The sequence below is a fragment of the Cottoperca gobio genome, chromosome 12 (genome assembly GCF_900634415.1).
Source record: "Cottoperca gobio chromosome 12, fCotGob3.1, whole genome shotgun sequence".
NCBI lineage: Eukaryota > Metazoa > Chordata > Actinopteri > Perciformes > Bovichtidae > Cottoperca > Cottoperca gobio.
This window is the reverse complement of record NC_041366.1, coordinates 15179574-15200140: the sequence shown is the minus strand read 5'-3', so window position 1 is coordinate 15200140 and position 20567 is coordinate 15179574. Positions and strand designations below refer to the sequence as shown.

At 42.1% G+C, this 20567-nt stretch overlaps 1 protein-coding gene across 4 annotated transcripts in view; it reads right to left on the bottom strand.

Annotated features, from left to right (window-relative positions):
• unc5cb (unc-5 netrin receptor Cb) overlaps positions 1–20567 on the bottom strand; it is a 105608-nt gene that overhangs the window by 12543 nt on the left and 72498 nt on the right. For 2 of the 4 annotated variants that reach the window (XM_029444219.1, XM_029444221.1), the window contains exons 4-9: positions 20368–20471; positions 9489–9669; positions 7651–7818; positions 7227–7391; positions 3480–3536; positions 662–853 (exon numbers count right to left, since the gene is read on the bottom strand). In XM_029444219.1, coding sequence (XP_029300079.1) covers positions 662–853; positions 3480–3536; positions 7227–7391; positions 7651–7818; positions 9489–9669; positions 20368–20471 — 867 coding nt within the window. The remainder of the gene's footprint in view (positions 1–661; positions 854–3479; positions 3537–7226; positions 7392–7650; positions 7819–9488; positions 9670–20367; positions 20472–20567) is intronic. The other 2 variants (XM_029444220.1, XM_029444223.1) reach the window with 2 other exon arrangements.

The following is a 20567-nucleotide window of genomic DNA, read 5'->3' as shown; positions in this document are numbered from 1 at the left end:
ATTGCTCAATTTCCTCACCTCTGCGGTCTTACTTTTCAGTAGTGCGTCACCAGCCCAAATCTAATTAGAGTTTAATATGCGACATGCAGACTGGCCTTATTATGCCTTAATGAATAGTTCGGCCTCCCATCGCAACGACAAGCATTTAAATGGTTTCATCACCGCGCCCGGACAAACATGCCGTCTTGCTGTCTGTACTTCTCTCGCAGACTCCCAAGCTCATCTACAGTCAAAACGGCACATTTACATTCAGGTCGTCACGAACGCACATCATGCCAGAGCGGCTGAGTCAAACACATCTCGGCAGGTTGAAGCTCTGGGCTGCTAATGCGAGCGATTCTCCGTGGCTGACATCACAGGTGTGCCATCTAACGCAGGGTGTTGATATTCAATACTGTGTTGTTCATTGGTTCCAACTGAAATGTGTCTGTAGCATCGACAACTGTCAAGTTCTAAAAGCTATGATCGAATTCCCCGGGCAGATTTGTGTCTTGTATCAGATATTTACTGCTTTAAATCATCATTTTGCTCACATTTTGGTAGAAAGTTAAGTGTTAGAGCTCAGTCACAGGTGGTGAAAACAAGACATGAAGCAAGTGCACACAGACACACACTCATACATGCAGGCAAACACACACATATATATATATGTGTCCCCCACCTTTGCGGGAAGTCTTGATGCTGACTGGCTGGAAGCCTCCATTGAGGGCGGAGGTATCAATGATGTCAGAGTCGAAGTCGCGGTGGTTCTTCCTGTAGATGAAGAGCGCCACGACGACAGAGATAACCAGGCACATGATCACCGCTATGACAATACCCACATACAGAGCTACATCATCTGTACTGGGGGCCACTGGAGGAGGGAAGAGAGACAAAAGACAAAAAGAAAAATAGTCTTTTAAGATCTCATAAGTTCACATGGACAGCTTTCTTTCGGAGCATGCAGGAGTTGTGATGAAGCCATTATCAGCAGACTAATATCCTGGGTTAGGATTGAGCCGGATATTAATAAGCATCTACTGGGAAATAAATGCATACAGAATATCTCCTGTCATTTTCTTCTGCTGTGGCAAATAATCTTGCTGTTGATTAAATAATATAGGACACTCTTGATAATGATAATGGATAATAATAATAATAATAATAAGGATAATGATGCATGTACTGTAGAGAGTGACACACACACATTTTGTATCGCTTTCTCCTTTAAGTGTTTCCATCTAACATACCATTTTGCCTGACGTTACACAGTGAAGCGCACACATATATTTCTCAGCCACAGATTAATATGTCGTTTAAGAAGTCATATTGTGTTGTGTGTGAGAGAGAGGTTTGCATCCGACAGATAACTACAAACAAGAAAATAAGTATAATGATGATAAACTCTGTGCACAACGAAGCAATTCATAAGGAAGGTTGCTCCAGTGCCACCCAATGACACAGTGTCCTAACAAGCAGACTCAGAAGCGAGATCAAAAGTTCTGAAGACGAAGATATAGACGTTTTCATCTTCAAATTACTGTGCCCTGTGTTGGAGTTCAGAGTCTGTCTCTGTCTTTGTTCTTACACACTGTAGATAAGATCTAGACATAGCTTGCATTTCTCAAATTGTCTTTCATCTCTGTCTCCTTCCCAGAGTCTTTCTGTCCACTTTCCAGCTGGAGAAACCTCGGTGATTAGCAGGCCTGGCATGGATAGAGCGGCTGTTGGAAACACAGACTCAGACAGGCACTCATTACCGATCAGACCTTTTAATGGATGCCTACTGACAGTCTGAACTCTCTGTAGTCTTGGGTAAAGAATGTCCTTCACTGTCACCAAGTTGACAAATGGGTGAGAAACTCTTCTTTAAAAAAAAGAAAAAAAGAAAAGGTAGCGAAATGCCACAAGGCGTGTGTGAGCCCGTCTGCGTGTGCTGTTGTTCGACGCATGAATACACACTGTATATGTCAGGGGGCTCTACAAAACGTCAAAGATCAAAGCATACAGATAAAGTTATTTTCCTAAGAGAGAGAGCGTTCGAGATCATTAGAGAATGCAAATGTCACAGAATGTGCACCAGTAGATGGCAGCATCAGCCACAGATCCATGCACAGCACTTTCAGGCCTACGCATGATGCCGAGCATTTGTGTAAATGAGCCTTGTGTGTCTCAGGGATACAGATGGCACTCAATCTGTGTCTCTTGTGTTCTCTTGGACAAAGGACGAGAAGAGGGAGAAACAGCAAGGGAAGGGAGTGTTTTTGTGACACTAGGGAAGTTTTTTTTTAGTACATCTTTGGTGTATAAATTATTTTCTTCTAGTTATGACTCGATTATTTAGATGGATGTAGGTTTTTAGAGCTAATTAAACACCTCTCGACATTATATGTCATGCTCTTAGAGAATCTCTGTCAAAATGAAATTGGGTACGACCTTCACCAAAGCGTTCCCTTTCACTCACAGTGTTAACATAATGATTAAGAAGGAAAGTAGAGAGTTTCTCTAGGTTAAGATGTACTGAATGGAATGAATAAAAAAAAAAGGTGGAAGAAGACTTTGTTTCCCTCGGCCCCAAGGAAGGACATGTGTGGCCTAACCCTCTCTATTTAGCCTTAACTGAGGCATCACACTAAAGAGGAGTTTCAAAATATATCCTCATATACTGGATGTTAGGCTTCTAATCCTTCCTCCAGCACAGACACGAACAGAAAACAGAGCAGGGAGCCAATGATGAAAGTCTGAAAATGCAATTTCACCATGCTTCCTCTGCCAAGCTTCCCTGCAGTTATTTAACATATATCTCAGTCGAACAATCTTCCATCCACGCTTTGATGATAAAGGCAGCAACCTGCTAAGTGTACGCATTAAAATGTATCACTTAGATTAATACATCCCTTTGAACATGAGCCATTGTCGGAAAGGGAAAAGTACAAGAAATGGAAATGAAAGGGATTATTGAACACTTCATTCTCTGCGAGGACGAAGAGATTTACAGGGGGAGGGGGAGATACAGAGTGAGAGAAATATTAGAGATATACACTGACAAAAAGGCACGGTGGGTTCAATTATTTGCCATAACCGGTGCTGAGGCGAGGCAAAGTGTCATGTTGAAGTTCATGAGGAGCAACAGGGTAAAGGGCATCGTCAGCTCTGGGTTAGACGACAGTAACAGAGCAAGTAAAACAGGCAGCTGGCTACTAGAGACACATTATGAGAAAGGACAGAGCGGAAATCAAAAAAGGAAGGTGGTTATCTGCAAGTGAAGAAGCCAACTAGCAGTAATGAAACATAGATGGACATGAAAGACCAATGGCAAACATTTGTTCTGTGTATTTTCTTTAAACATAATGTTTTCTCATGATTTAGCTGGGTCTATGAGTGACTGCAAATTCCTTGTGCACAACCTGCCAATGGAGATTAGAGACATGACACGAGAATGAATGTAGAAATAATGTAAAAAAAAAACAAACACAAATGATAAAATAAAACAAACTCACATGAATTTCCAAAACCACTCTTGTCTTTTGCCTCAGAGGACTTCTGATATAAGGAACCTTGAAGAGAGGAAGGGATTGTGGGTGGGAGAGAGGGGAGGGGGGGAGGGGGGGGGGGGGGGTTGACGGGAGAGGGAATGATGAAAATCAAATTTAAGCCAACAGAAAAACAAACTCAACAAATGAGACAGCAACAAACTCATGAGTAGGAGTGATGACGCAGGGAAGCGATCTTTCTTGATTTGGCCCCTCCTCTCCAGATCTGTGTACAGAGTATAGAGATGAATGAGAGCAGCGGGGGGAACATGGAGGTTCTGTGAGGAAGTGCCGTGATCCATCAACTGGGCTTAGTGCCTCGGCAGCAGCAGGACTGATGCTGGCAGGTGAGGGGAATGGAGGGGCTGATAAAGTGTGGCATCCAACAGAGTCAATAGAACCAACAGCCTTGTATCTGTCACTGCAAGGTGGACGGAGAAGTCGGCACGCGGGATAAAAAGAACGATTATGTTAGGAATGCAGGAAATGGAAAAAGGTTGAAGAGACATAGGTAGTCTCTTTTGGGCCACATCTGGGCTTTTAGGTTGTCTTTGTTGTGGCACGGTCATATGTTGACGTGTAGAGGAAGGCAGCGTAGAGTGGCAGCCAGGGTTAGTGCACTAGTGCACATAATATCCAGTCTCCCTGGGACATCCATAAACAACTATACAAACAATGAAGTCCTTATTGGAGAGGGAGAGAGCCACAGGCAGACAAGTGGACTGACAGGAAAATCAATAGCTTGATAGATGGGGCTGGTGTGTTCATGTAATCAGGCAACGGGTAGGCCGGGCTGGAGAGGGGGGGGGGGGGGTGACTGTCAGGGTCAGTCTAACTGATGGCCTATTTGAACTCATCCTGTAGAGTTTCTATTCATCCGTCAGGCTACAGTATTGCCAGAGAAAAAGCATGCTTCAGTGGGTGGGCTCTGAGGGAAACCTCAGAGGCCCAGAGAGACCAAGATTATTCCTTACTGACAACATAGAGCTGGGGAGGAAGGGGGACCCATGGTACAGGAAATCACTGTCTGTGTTTCAGCCATTATTTCTCTGAATGTGGCAGATTTCCAACCTCAGAGAAGGATACTGTGGTCTGGCAAAACTGATGTCATCGTTAGAATAACTAAAAGGTTTGTTTTCGCTTCGTCTGCTTCTTGGTGGTGAATCTACAGTTCGATGAAATTGATGATAATACGCCAAAGATATTTACATTAATTAAAAGCTTTCAACCATTATAGTGTAAATAACCTCATGTTCCTGGATGGCTGAAGTCATGGTTTCCCCAGTGTTCGGTGTTTGATAGCAATAAAGCATTTGCCCTTGCTGACATGCGCGCCCGCCTTTCTCTACATCAATATGTCAAGAAAATGTCATGTCTGAGAGCAGGGTTACCAAAGATCTGGAAAACAACATTGGGAATGAAGGAAGAGCAGACCACAGAGGGAGCGCAAAACAGAGATGTAGACAGGTCAGCCTCAGTGAACTGTGAAAACTATACTCCTGTGTTAGAGTTGGGAAGGCAGAGTGCAACTTCTCCAGTTCAATCTGTGGATACATAACTTTGTTAACTCCTACCCCCAAACTCCCCGCCAGTCTAAATGTGATAAACAAGCTGCAAAGTAAATTATAACACAACTCTCTCCTTTTTGACTCAGGTCAGTTGTGTTTTTGAGGCTAAGCACCAGGAGTTCTATTTCCAGCTCTGGTTATATCAAATTCCTTTGCCAGATTTCTGCGATGGATTGCAATTGAAATGATTAAAATAAATTCAAACAACAGAAAATAAGATCAAGCTGCAACGGAATCCACAGACACGCGTTTGCTCAGATCCCGGCCCTGCACTGCAGGGAGCAGATCAGCGGTCCGAGGTGAGTTCAGATTGCACACAACTTCCATTCCCAATCATATTTGCCATAATGTGAGCTTTTAGATAATGGGCCGTTCTCCTAAATGCTAGTGGAAATGGTCATTAGCATTGACATAAGTGGCTTCACCCTCTTAGCTTCCAAAAAAATCAATTCCTGAGATGATCCTAAATCTATATCATTATGGCTTTATATTCTCTGCAAACCGGCCATCAATCTACCGAGAACTAATGCTTCCGAGATAGGCTGAGTCGCAGAGGGCAGGGAAGTGTGGGGTGAACGTATGTTGTGCCGCAGAGGGGGATAAAATAAGATGAATAACACAAATAGCAGTAAGTTTTCTCGTAGATTGCTCCCTGATGTTTCTCTACACTAAAGACATATGACCTTGGCAATGAAATCAGCTAATGCATTTCTCTGATGCTACCGTTGAAGGGAATCACTGAACACTGAAGTCAGAGTTTCCCGTCAGTCCTCCCCACACACGGACACACAGTTCAGTACGTGTTTACTTTGGACAGAGACAAGCAGATCCATCAGCCAGATGCATATTGACCGCCAATGTGATGTCAACCGCGACCTAAAGTACATCATGTTGACACCATATTGCAGGTAGCAGTTTACAACCTGATCGTGCAGCAAAATCTCCGATCAGCTGCAAACAGTTGACGGCCAGCTGTGTCGAATTCTAGACATCCAGCAGCCGAGCCTCGGTCATATTATTAGTGTCACGATCACCATCTGTAGCGGGTTATACACATGACGGAGGCATCTGTGACAGTGTGTGGGTCTAACACCTTCAAAGACAATGATCGAAGAGGATTTTTCTTAAAATAGACAGTTTAACTCAGTTACTGTGCAGTCTTTCTCACTATTTCCTTCTCATCATCTTTGTGTCGTTATTATAGGAACAGAAAAGATGGCAAATAGTTCAAGGTATCAAATACTTTACCCTGTAGCTTCTTAAGACTGCAGTAAACACACGTGTGCATCAGAGAAACTGCAGCATGACTCAAATACGTGAATGTATTATAAGGGAGAGGGAGCAGGATTGTTGGCTCAACTAAACTGCATGGCTGTTTTTAACTTTCTGGAAGAAAGAGAAGCAGAAAACAATTTGCTGCCTGGCTTTTCAAGCTAGCAACAAAACAGTAAAACTAATTAAAGAACTGTTATGTATGAGAAACAAATGCTGATGCATCCTGGAGCCTTCTGTGTACTTTAAAATAATTGTAAAACTAGATTATTATGTACAACAGTTGCTCAATTTCCAACACATGTAATTGCCAAATCAGTAAAAGGAGGAAGTCTACACTCGGGCCACTTTGTAGCCCTCGTGTTTCCTCCCATTGGACCCAAGGAATTCAGATTTGTGTAAATTAAGGTAGTAATCATAGCAGCCTGGTAGATGTGACGCCCTTATGTAATTACAATATAATCCCTTATTATTATTTTAAATATAACTCCCAAATGCTTAGCCTGTGACAAGAATAATTACTTAGAGCGCTTCCCCATGTGGCCAAGTCTTTTTTTAACATACACTTAAATTTGCAGCAGAGAGACAAAGATATGTCGTGGTTTCTGCTTTTATGTCAGTTTTATCCAACAGCTTTTGTGTTTTATGAATGGGCGATTAAAGAGAATGAGTGTAGAAGACAGAGAGAAAGGCGTTTTAGCACGTCTTACTGTTTATGTATGAGTGAAGTGAAACAGGGAGTGAGAGACAGGGTGAGAGTGCTATGTGGGGACATGAAACACAAAGTGCCGCGTGACTCTCATGGTCAAAGGGTGAAGAAATGTCTTTGGTTGGCAGGTCAGAGAGAGTAGCAGAGGATAAGTCGGGTACTCACTCTGCATGCACATCCCATCGGTGCAGTTCTTGGACTGGAGCACCATGCCCTCACAGTCCTTTCCCCCGTTTTTGGGTGCCGGAGCGCCGCATTCCCTCCTCCTCCAATGGGTGCACTCTGTCCCACAGGTGGACCACTTACTCCACTGAGTCCACAGGCCATCCACTACCACAGAACAGACAGGACAGACGGGGGTAGAGTGAACGAAATGACAAGATGAAGAGAAACGAGTGCATGAGTAGGTGAGTGGATGTGTGATTGAGACAGCGAGAGATATGTGGGAGAGAGACACACGTAAGGGTGGAGGCACAGAGCGAAATATGCAAACACAGAGTTGTATCATATTTTATGTATTTCGTTTTTTTGTGCACCTATACCCTTTCCACCCACTACTAAGTGGGTGTATTGTAATATGATGCCATACCTGGGCAGAGAGGATTGCACGCCAGCTTCTGGATGCCTTGCCCTTCACATATGGCGCCGCCGTTGAGTGGGGCTGGGTTGGTACAGCTGCGTGTGCGTTTCTGGTAACCACGGCCACAGCGGCTGTTACACACTGACCACTCTGTCCATGTCGACCATCCACCATTCACTGGAATTAAAACATCTTCCTTAGATTTATATTGCATTTTTAAAAACAAGTATAAATGGTGCAGACAACCTAAAAGAATGCATAGATTGGAGTAGTGAAATATACATACAATAAGACAAAATAAAAGACTTTAACTAATTAAATCAAAAATACAAACGCAGTAAAAGAACAGAGAGACGCCATTAAAAAAGCATTCCAATTGGATTTGATTACGCTTGTCTTTCAATACATCATTTACTGGAATCTCCTTGCACATCGATGCATTACCCATTGTGAAATGTATACGGCATACAGAGCTTTCGTGCTTCTGACCCTGATATCTCGGTTCACTACTTTGCAATGCAGCCAGACAGTAAATTCTGGTCAGATTGCGACATTTTCTATTCACTGATTCCTCCTAATGCCTCTCTTCCCCCTCTCATCCATCTCTGTCAGCGACTAAATCCAGTGCAGAGTGACACCAGGGCTTGCGGCTGAGAACAAGTCTGTGGCATTTGAGATGGTGGAACTGGGCCCCTTGGAGCCTCGGACTTTCAAATGTGACATGCTTATGAATGAAGCCCAAAACATTGGACTCTAGAGGAAGACTGCCAAAGCCGCACATTTCTGTTCTGTCTGCTGTCTTTCCTGGATGGATTATGGATCTATCTCCTCTCTCCCTCTTTTTGCTGCCAGCTTGTGCTCCTGTTTCTAGTGTCCTTGTTGGACTGGAAACCACTGGGCTAAAAACAGATTGCCTGTCCTACTCACTTTTTCATCACTAGTACACAACTCTCCCTTTTCCTTTGCGTTTCTCATACTGCTTTGTCGGGGTGTATGTGCACTTTCACATTCATACAGCAGAACTGTGCATAAAGGACAAGTATCCCATTCTGGGTAAAAAAATAAAAAAAAGCAAGGACAGCACTAACAGACACATAGGCTTGTTGTACTTTCGCTCAAGGATGAGTGGACATCAAAGCAGTTTTCCGCCACTTAGTCCTAATAGACGGCGTCAGTGACAGAAGAGCCTTGCACAGAAAGCAACCCTTGTCCCTGAAATCGGCTCTCTTGGATTTACAATTTGTGTTTCTACGACGCCCTTACATTGATCCCCACCAGCCACATTGTTCTCAATTTTCATGAGATGGTGAAAAATGATAAGGAAATTATAGATTTCAAACCCTGATGAAAGTATCAGTTTCAAGCATGTGTTCACTTTTCTCTCGTGCGTGTATCCATCCTCACGCATGCTATACTTCTTTCCTCAAGTCTGAATATGCACAGCAGGCGTATGAAGTTCCGACTTCACAGCCACGCTGCACAATAACAGTCATGTTAGCTGATGTTAGGGAAACAGTGGGCGAGTGTGTGTGAAACCACAGCGGGGGTCTCTTTAAGTATGGCTCTGCCACATCAGCACCTCATCTACAGTTCAGAAAATCACTAATCGGCAGGAACAAAACACGTGAATGTTACAAGCCGCGGGAGGGAGAGAGAGATTTGCTTTATGCAGTTTGACTTTGAAAGTTCTTTTATTTGTTGTTGAGCCGCCTTGTTATAGGAAGTCAACACCTTTGCGCTGCACTAGTGTCCGATTTACTGATCCCTCATGCGGCCAAGTAAGGAGGAAGAGTGTTTGCCGGATCTCATTGACTGCGTTGTGCGGTGTTAAGAGAGTAGTAGCTTACCGTAGACGATAATTGTGGCGGTGGTGCTGCGTCTCTTGGCCACGATGTTCTTGGCGACACAAGTGTAGTTGGCAGTGTCAGAAAGGCGGGCCTGTTTGATGATCAGGTTGTGGTCGATGGTGATGTAGAAGTTTCTGTCATCTGCAGGATCAATAACTTCCTCGTTCTTTAACCACTCCACCTAAGAAGAAGAAGAAGAAGAAGAAGAGGAAGAAGAAGAAGAAGCAGAAGAAGAAGAAGAAGAAGAAGAAGAAGGGAGCACAACATGAAATAAGAGGAGAAAAGACAGACCGCTCAGAGATAACAGAAAGATCTTTTAAAACAGACACTGTGATAAAATACAAGACACGTTGACCTCATTAAATTGCAGCAAAAGTGTTTAAACAGCGATAGTTTTTCTTGTCTCCGCCTAAACTATAAAGTAGCAGTGAGTGCCAGGATCAGAGCACAATTGTTTACATCTCTGAGGTCCTGCTACAAAACGTCAATACCTATCATGCTCTTTTTATTCCCCCCCCCCCCAGAAGAAAGCACTACAGTAACAGCAGCATTGTGAGACAGTACAATTCCTGAAGCTGAGAGTTTCTCTGACCTTTCCTTATGAGCTTCATTCCCTCCAATAATCACAGAACAGGGGAGCCTTTAGAGCCTTTATTTGGCTGTAAATCACCAGCATCCTTTTTCTCCTCAAAAAGGCGTAAAGGTTTCAAACGTTTCGAAAAGAATAAACACGTCTGACGCACAAAAATATTAGCTGGTTCTCTGGTTTTCTTCAAAAGGAGCTGTCCAGTGATGGGGAGGCCTGGCGAAAAGCTAACTTCCTGTGTATTGTGATATCTCATGAAGAGCAAAGCCTGATAAGAGATAAGACCCTAAGGAGCAGTACAGGCAAAAGATAAGTAGGATGTTTATAAAGGGTTTTTCTCATGAGAGATAAAGTATCAAAAAAAAAAAGTGGGACAATAACCTGATATCAGGCCTGCCAAGACAAAACGGTGTGTGGGCTCACTGTAATTGTTAGATATCTTCAGAAACAGCACAGAAACGCCATGTAGTGGTGCAGATATCACAATGGGCATTTTGTAAGGCCAGCATTGTTAGAACTTTCTCAAAGGAGAAGATGGGCTGATTGTAACGTACCCTCCGAGTCGCACGCATCCCCAGTTTTACTAGTATCTGTGTTTGCTTGAGATGACAGATATCAAAGACGCCATCAGCGTCACACCTCAGCTGCCTGCTCTCTTATCCAGTGGGGACACATTGGAGAGGCTGAGAAGAAACTATTTGCAATACTACACACAATTATTTCATACTTACAAGCTTCCAACCCTAACCCTCGTTTTAAATCAATGCATACAACAACGCTAACATTGTGAAGCTCATAAAAAATAAAAATTAAATATCCCCATGACAAACATACATCTGCAAAAATCACTGGATGCAAACGTAATATCAGCAGAGCTTCACAGTAAAGCTCTGTGAGCCTGATGTATATTATCTGCTAAGTTGGTGTTTATGAGAGTTTTCTTCCATAAACATGTATTAGAGGATTCAATCTCATGGAGCCAGGAAGGATGCGATTCACTCTCAAGCCATGTTCGAGCTGAAGTAAAACTTCTCTCTCACGCACGAGCGCAATGCAATAAAGAGCTGCGTGGCATAAATTGCGATGTATGCATTACATCTGTCACTCATTTAGAGACTGTTCTTAGACATCATCTTCATCCCTCAACATGATGCTACAGCATTAAGTCGAACTCTTGCCACACAGAAAGGAAAGCAAGTCTTTCTATTAGCAGTTGCTAATTTAATGTAATTTACAACCACATGATGAAAGCAGCTTTATTATCACACAAAGTCAATGAGAACTGCAGTATGAAACATCTAATCTGTGTTAATAGAGGCGTCATCGGCATACATTGTGTCAGTCTTTCTTATTTTTGTGAATTTAAAGATTAAATATGTAACATTTTCACATTAAAATGTCTAAAAAATGACTTTCCCTTGTGTAATATATTCAGTTAAATTGCTTCAATCTCAGTTTAAGAACACAGAGCGTTTTTTAATGGTTACAGGAATTGTTATAGCAACGCCGATACATATTATAGGTGTATATAATTAGGCATTTCATTTATTGTGCTATTATGTTGGATTCTGTTTTTATTTTATTGCAATAAATCTGCCTCGACATCTGCTAAAGTGGCAGTTAGACATCTGTCGTGACTTCCAGGAGGGGAGCACCAGAAGAATTAAATAATAAGTCACTAAACTGTAGCTTCAGGTGACATTTTCTCCTTGAGGTTTCAACACTGACAATCTATTTTATAAAGATCCTCTCATAATAAACAGTACAAATATAATATATAATACATATTTATTATATAATATATATATATTTATTATAATATATATATAAATATATATATATTTATTATATAATATATATATATATATATATATATATTTATTATATAATATATGTATATATATATATATATATAATATATGTATATATATATTTATTATATAATATATATATATATATATATATATATATATATATATATATACACACACACATTATAAATAAATCTCGATCTCAAAACTAATCACGAGATGATGGACTATTACAACTACATCTTTATACATTTCAGGGATGCTATTGTGATTATAGTGAATGCATCAATTTGTTTTTGTGTTAGAACATTGCCATCAATATTTAATACTGAATGAAATTAACAAATATGACAAACATGAAAGAAGGACCCCTGTGTTCAGAGAACAAAGATTTGACAGTGATCCGATTTTCAATTTGTGTGTCCTTTGTTCCCTATGTCATGATGAAACGTGCGGGAACACAAGTCCAATAAAGCCAATAAAGATGATAGAAACACGAGAAACAATGGGTTTTGTTAACATCATAAATATTGTTGATATTTAGAGCTCACTTCAGTGTGTGCAGAGCACAGAGCATTAGCAAGTAAAAAAGTTTATGCTTTGAACAGAGATTGACAGCTGATACAAAGAGGATCAAAATCACAATCACATTTTGCACCAATCACAGAGGCAGCATCTCCAAACCTGCTGCGTTCAGATGTCAAGAGCACTTTTATATGAGAAGGTAATTAAAAATTGAACAAAAGAGCTTTTCAGCGCAGATGGAGGGGGTGGGAGGAAGACAGAGGGATATAAAGTGGTAGAAACTCATGTCAGAAGTGGGAACGTGCGTGTGAGAGAGCAAAAGTGAGCAACAGTTCACCCATCATTTATTCTGTACAGACTATAATTAGGGCTCATTAATAAAAAACAAAGATGAAAAAGGTAACGCAATCTCTACACCACACTATGATTCAAACTCTGCATCAGACTACACCTCATATAACATTTTTCAACTTTCTCTCATGCCAACGGACTCAAACATGCACACAGAGACACACATGCATATACACACACACACACACACACACACACACACAGAGCTCGTTAGCGTCTGATTGGCACGGAAACATCCGGAGAGGTAATTGGCACATTTCTTGTCATTAACGATGGGAAATTGCCACATGTCAGCTGTCATAAAGAGAGGGAGTCTTGCTGTCTGGTCGGAGACAGCCAAGTGAAAGAGAGAGACAGTGAGACAGAAACTTAAACCTAGAGAGGAAGACAGGCAAAAAGCAAGACAGGTAGGCACATAAGTGAAAGGAGGAAGACAGATGAGTGAGAAGGGAAGCAGGTGTACTTGCAGCAGGAGGACAGTCACTAGTGTGCCAAAACAAAGACGATACATCATCACTGGGAAGCAAGGAAGTACACGACAGAATAAAGACGAGGAGTGGAGGAAAGAAGTAACAAAGAGGAGTCTGGAAGAGGTGAAAACACTGAATAAATGAGTAGGGAACGGGAAAGACTAGAGTGAGAGGTAAACAAAGAAGAAAGAGATCAGACTGAGAAGAGACAGCTTTATCATCTCTTGAGCTCTGGAAAACATTCAACATCAAGATGTATTGGATGGTATCGATACAAATAATAGAGATGTGTCAAAGGAAGGTGCTATACAGCGGTCATGTTTAATTAACTGTCCTTAATCTGATGTAATTCTGTTAAAAAAAGATAAGCGGCTCGTTTTTTAGGTCTTTTGAGGGACCCACCATGATGGTCTACGTCAGGGGTGTCAAACTCATTTTAGTTCAGGGGCCACATAGAGCCCAATTTGATCTCAAGTGGGCCGTATGTTTGACACCCCTGGTCTACGTCCTCATCAAGGTGCTGAATTAGGACTCGCTTCCACTAGCAAACATAACTGGCTGCAGACCAGGCTGTAACCGTCGAGTGGAATTTGCTCAGCCAGGGCGTGCCAGCACAACACCAATTAGCCCAATATACAGAACACACTGTATACAATCCACTCACTTGTTAAGAACCAGTGCAAGGCAAAACCATTCATTACTCATCGCTGTTGTGTCAGAAATAGAACGTACAGCAGAGTGTGTGGGTGGAGAAGGGTGTGAAAAGGAAAAATGGGGAGAAAAGAAAAATGTTCCACAGAAATATGTGCAAGTCCTCTACAGAGAAGTCATTATGAGCTCTCCTGCTACTCCACACGAAGTCTAACTATCTGCGCGATGTAATTTATTCATTTCCCTTTTTTCACAGCATATATCCGCCGCAGGCTTGAATGACACACCTGGAGAGTGAGCCACAAAAGGTTACAAACTGATTATTCAATCATTCACTAGGAGACAACAAGCCATATGCTCTGCATCTGCTTGCATAGCAATAATGGAAATGTGAGCTGTATAAATATTAAGAAGCTGAGATGCACCAAGGTGTGATTTCTTGAGGTGTGATGGGAAGAATGTCCGTGTGTGTGTGTGTGTGTGTGTGTGTGTGTGTGTTCTCGTATTACTTGCTTGTATCTATATCGGCATAGATGTTTGTGAGGGTGTATGTGGAGGAGCTGAAATGGGATGGGGGTTGGGCGAAGGAGAGAGGGTTAGGTAACAGGGGTGGAGTTGGAGTTGTTCAGGTGTACGTACAGAAGACAGATCACTGAGACTGGATCCAGGAGTAATGACCTCCTGCAGCTCAGTCCTGCCTAAAGCTCTCCACAGTCGGCTGAAGGAGAACAAGCGTTTCTTTAACTAGCTCCGAGGAGAGCCAGAAACTTCACTGCTGCAACACAACTCTCTCCATTTTCTCCTGCACATGCCTCCTAAGATAGAATGACTCACAAAAAAGTTAGGGGGAGTTTATGTTTTCACTAATCTCTTTGTGTCAGTTTGTTAGGGAGGCATTAAAAAAAAGGATTTGTTTTAACTTTGCTAAATAAATCATGCTTGGTCCACGATGACGATGTGACAGGATTTCTATACTGTACATTTAGTTTTTAAGCCGAAACATGTTTGATATATTCCAGTGTGGGTGGACATGTACTAGTTGGCAGCAGAGAGGCATGGCACACACATGCAACTTTATGAGACATTTCAAATAATAAACTCATTACTAAGGCTGCAGCTTGTGATACACTCTGTTCATGCAGTCCTCGGTCTCCCAGAGTCGGGATAGAGGGGTTATTGTGCAGAAGTCAGACCACTCTTGGTAAACAATACAACCTTCAGGAGCCAGAATCAAAATGCTGGAACAGATTCACAATTTCACTTTAAACAGCTCAAAAATCATTTTAAAGAGTTTTAAAGTGGTTTATCCCAAAGCGAGAAATCCCTCATCTAGGAGTCATTCCCATGTTAAATTAAATTACAACCTGACATCGAACAATTCAGCTTCCTTACGATTTCAGGTTGCGTAGAGAAAAGTGATTTCTTTCCCCCCCCCCCCCATCATTTTATTCCCCTTTTGGAACTAAACAAAGAAGCTTTGTTTGCCTCGAAGGCTTTAGGTGAAAGCTGTGATGGCCGGTGAACCAGTGATTCAAAACATGAAGAATGGCAAGACAGATTTCAATACATCAGTTGTTCTTGTAGCCGAAGCAGTCTATGTAGTAGCTTCTTGGTTTTGTTTTCTAGTTTCGGTTTACATCTTTGCATCCTTCTAGAGCCCCAAGCAGTGCTTCTTCATCTCTGTCCTGTTTTGAATAATATTTTCTTTTCTTTCTCATAGGTGGTCCAATGGAAGAGAGGAAAATCCCCTCCGGTCCAAAGTCATACATGTAAATGTTTGTGAAGGCCTGACCCATCGGAAGTAACAGTAGAACAGGGCAGTGACGTACAGCGCTCACAAACGTTGGGCTAACAGAGTAAATCACAGCCTTGGCACAGGGAAACTGCAGTGATTGACAGGTGAGTGCCTGAAGAGCAATCTTTGGTTGGTTGCCACAGGGATTTGGTTTTGCCCCGTTTCTCTCCCATGGGTAACCTTAATGAAAATGCACTTCCTGTTTCACTGGGCACTGAAGTGTTGTTACTCTTGACATTCCTGGCCCCCCTCATTACTACACTATATAGCATTTTGACTGGGAGGAAGCACTCAGCTATTTCTTGACAAGGTGACCTCACGAGCTGCCTTTTGCGCTCTGCGTTCACTTCGCCTATTAAGTGGAACCGGACCTAAAATCAACAGTAATCACTGACATTTACATGGTTTGATGTGCGGACACGGTGGAAGCTGGATCTCCATAAAGTGCCACAGTCAAGATATTCCAGACAGATCAGATTTGAAAAACATAACACTCAATGCGGATTATCGTCACATTTAGTCACTAAGAAAAAGTGAGAAAACACATTTTGAGCTTAATTACAAAATCTGTTTCCCCGATGGATTCATAGTACTACACGTGAAACCCTTGAACCGGGCTCTGGCTGATGTCCCAGCTGTCTAAATTCATCCAACTTATTTTTCTCACTTCTCTGGATGAGGGAGTGTGAAGTAAAGATCTTTGTGTTTCCTGGCTTTCTTCTCAGTAAAGCCAATGGACTTAATCATGGCAGCAGGGCCTCTTCCCTGCAGAGCATCAATGACTCGTTACCCATGATAACACGGCAGGACCCCGGCTGACTGAGGAGATGCCTGAATTAAAATCCTGCTTCCATGGAAACAGGCTCAGCAGCTTGCGGTGCTGCATCACCTCTGAACTCTTGTCTTTCTCTCGGGGCTGTGACAAGTGCACTGAAGTGGAGATAGAGATGGAGGGCATGGGAGTAGGAAAGAGAAAGGAACAATAAAGCTTCATTTTGTTTTTCACAAAAGGAGATTTAAGTCAATTTTATGAGCCTGCCACATGTTCTTAAGTATGAAAAGAGGCCAGTCTCTCTGTAGAGGCCCTTAATATGTTGATGAAAGAGCTTCATGGAGGTATTCAAAGAGAAGGATCAGTGTTGAGCTGATGAAAAGTCTTCCATCTCCATCTTTACCTTTATTACTCTATCTATGGACAGAACTCAGCAAGTGAGCCCACGTTACATAGAAACCAAGCATTTCCTGCCAAATCCCTCCCTCTCCTGCCCTGAAGAGTCTCAACAGTTACATGTTCCTTCTGCTCTTGATTAAGTATATATCAAATATTCATGGCAATGGAAATGTGTAACAATGACTTTTGGGGAGCCTGGTGAGTGTCTAATGTGCTCAGACTATACAAGACGATCAGATGACGGGATCCTTGAGCTATTTAAGAAACCTCACTCACGCAGTATTTCAGTCCTCGGAGCGCCGGAGACCAAAGTTCCATTGGTAACGGTCGCAAGGAGAGCCAAAATAAACGCCGGCTGCCTGTTTTCTTAGTGTGTGTGTGTGTGTGTGTGTGTGTGTGTGTGTGTGTGTGTGTGTGTGTGTGTGTGTGTGTGTATTCCACAACTCTGGGAGTATCCTGATTGTACACCAAAAAAAAAAAATCAATGTATCAAGTGAGAATAACCTGGCCAAAAATAAGGGCCAGGATATCTCAAACTTAACTCCAAATATGAAAACCTGTGAGACGTCTGATGGGAACTGGTTCATATCTTATGTTACCCCAGCTGCGTCATCACAACATCAATCATGATTATTCAGCATAACGTTTGGATTTCAGGGCAACTGCCGCTGCAAAAAGCCAACAAAGACTCAAAACCACTTAAATAGAATCACAGAACATCCTTACTGTGGTAAACCATCATGAAAACCTATAATGTAAATCATCTGAAAAGTGGGAAGACAAAGAGGGACACTGGATAACATCAAATAGCACAGTTCCACTTTGTAATCTGAGATCAAAACTAATTGTGATTGACTTACTTTGATTCTCCAGAATGTGGGCTTCGTGCGTGCGTGTGTGTGTGTGTGTGTGTGTGTGTGTGTGTGTGTGTGTGTGGGTGAGTTGCTTTGCTAACTCATCATCTAAAACAGCTGCATAAATGTGGCATTATAGCTGATCTCAACAAAAAAAATGATCTTCATTAAAACTAAAGTAAAAACATTAACAACCTCAAAGTGTCCGAGCTTGCAACCATGTAACTATTATAATGTAAGCTGGGAGACTATTCCAACAGTAAAATGTCATTTTAGTACCATCAACAATGACAATAAAATACTGTTTATGAACCCAAATGACAGATTCTCCTGATAAAACTCTTGAAAAGAGGAAGCCTGATTACGTCTTCCAGTTCATCAGCAGTGAATCTTTTTTTTTTTGCCAGCCGTTCAGCCACAATCACTCTGTTGCCTCGATAGAATAGATTAATAGACTTTCAGTGCACAGTTGAGTTGTTGTCAGCATGTTATCATGTGTTCCCGTGCATGCACACGTGTCAATGTCCTTGCTGGTTCTCCAACATGTGAACATCCTTGTGCATCAGTGCATGCACAATCAGCACAGTGTGTGTGTCCTGCTTTTCTTTATCAGGAAATTTGGAAGACTGCGCATAATGTCCATCACATACAGTCCACATTATTTTACAAAAAAGTGCTGTAAGAGTATGGGTTTACGGCTCAGCCGCAGCCTGCCATCACGCCAGCCTCTCCCTCGATCGGCAAAGGCCTGTAAAGGAACCGCAGAGCGAGCTGACAGTCCACTGGAAGCCTGACAACAACCCACTGTATCCAACCCCGACAAACCTCAACAGCTCCTCTTCCCATCCCCTCTTTATTATTATTTTTTGTCTCAGAGTGGGTGAAGTATGACAGATTTTTCCTTCACAACGGCTGCTTCACATTTCTGCAGATTCATATGTAACCACAGACTTAGCCCATCTGCCTTTTTCCGAGACTTTTTTCTATCGCGGGCTTGTATGAGAAAAGTCCTCACAAACACAGATGAAAAAGCAGCATTCAGTTGTGTCACTGAGGCAGCTGTGTTTGTGTTTAGAGGAGAAGAAAAAAAGCAAAAAACAACTTGTGGAACGGAACTGTTGTCCTTTTTTGTAGCCATGAGGTAAGTGTGGGTAATTAAAAGAAGCTGAAAAAGTGAGTTCTGTACACACACACACACACACACACAAACACACACACACAATCCAACTCGATCTTAGAAGGAGAAGTAAACAGAGCAAACAATCACTGCTCAGAATACTGACACATGCATGGAGAGTTTTAATCAATCTGTTAGTGTTTCTTTCTTTTTGAAGAGGTGAATTGCTACACATCATATCCTTAATGCTCCTCTTGTGTGTTGAATAGACGGATCTACATTTAAAGCAGCATTGATTCTACTCGACAACACACAAATGCATACTTTTACCCAGACTGAAAACGCTATTAATGTTGACAAGCCCTCTACGGTATTTACAATTAATCTGGGTTACCACAGCAACTCCATATTTCAAAAAGCATAGATGTGTCGTGATTGGACCCAAGCTGAGTCTTTAATCGCTGCACTGAGCCGATCCAGGATTGACAGTGAGACCTCAGACAGGCGGCAAAATCACCAATACTAAATGGCTGTTACAGCAACACTATCAGACTGAAGCCTGGATTGTATAAGGAGAGTCTGCAGAGTGCCAGTCCTAAACTTTCCTCCATTTAGCCTGTCAGCACTTTTAGCGGGGATAAATGCTGTGCAGTTCCAGTCACTTAACTCGGCTTTTCCAGGTCAATCACAAGCCTTAACAGAGTTCAGTCCCAACACCCCCTACTCAAAAAAAAAAAGAAGAAAAACACCAAAGCCACCCCTCCCATCAAACCACCCTTTCATCCTCTATTTATGTTCCTGCAATCTCAACTGAGCCTTTTCAAATGCAGCTATAACAGTGTTCTAGCGCAGGGCAGGGAGGAAGTAGAGCAGGGAGGTACTAACACAGGGACACAACTGGTGTTATTCTTCTTTTTCTCACAGCAGATAATTACAATTTTCTCTCCTCTGACCAAATTGCAGAGACTGGCCGGTGTCCAGGAAATACCCAAACAGCTTAAATAGCCCAGGCAGTGGTGGCAAAAATGTCCTTATCTGTGCGCTGGACCGTGTCAGATTTATTCAGTGTTATTTCATTACAACTTCTGAAACGAGCAGCATTCAAAACGGAGGCGAATTCTGCTATCAACACAATTTTCCCCTTTTTATGTGTCATAAAAGAACAGAACCGATGACTGGCATTACCAACAAATATAATACATGCTAATAAATACGTATGCTAAATATACAATTATGTGGGAGTTGAACATTTTAGTGATCCATTATATACATTTTGAAAAAAAACACCAGAAATGATGGCGACATTTCAACAGAAGCTCAAAAAAAAAGTCAGTGAAGCCGGTCACATAAACCTCTTTTCAGAGCGGCCAGTTTATTGGATTTGAGACGAGAACTTTTGGCCAGGCTTAGTCTGGATAATCACAACTGCATGCATTTCTATGGTGAACATATATAAGTGCATATTAGAACTAATCCTTTCAAACAGAAACTACAATTATCCTAACAACTAGAGCTTACTGGCTCAGTGAAATGTGTTGTCAACCTTACCTCAGCAGCTGGGATGCCTTCAGGTGGGCGACATTGGAGCAACACTTCCTGTTCGAGTGACACTTCCTTCCCGAGAGGTTCCTGGTCAAATGTCTTCCTCAAGTCTACAATGGACAGACAGAAGCAAGTTGCGTATCAATATCTACCTCTATGTCAATGACAGGTAGATGTGAGGGTTGTTTTGAGAGCTTTAATATTAA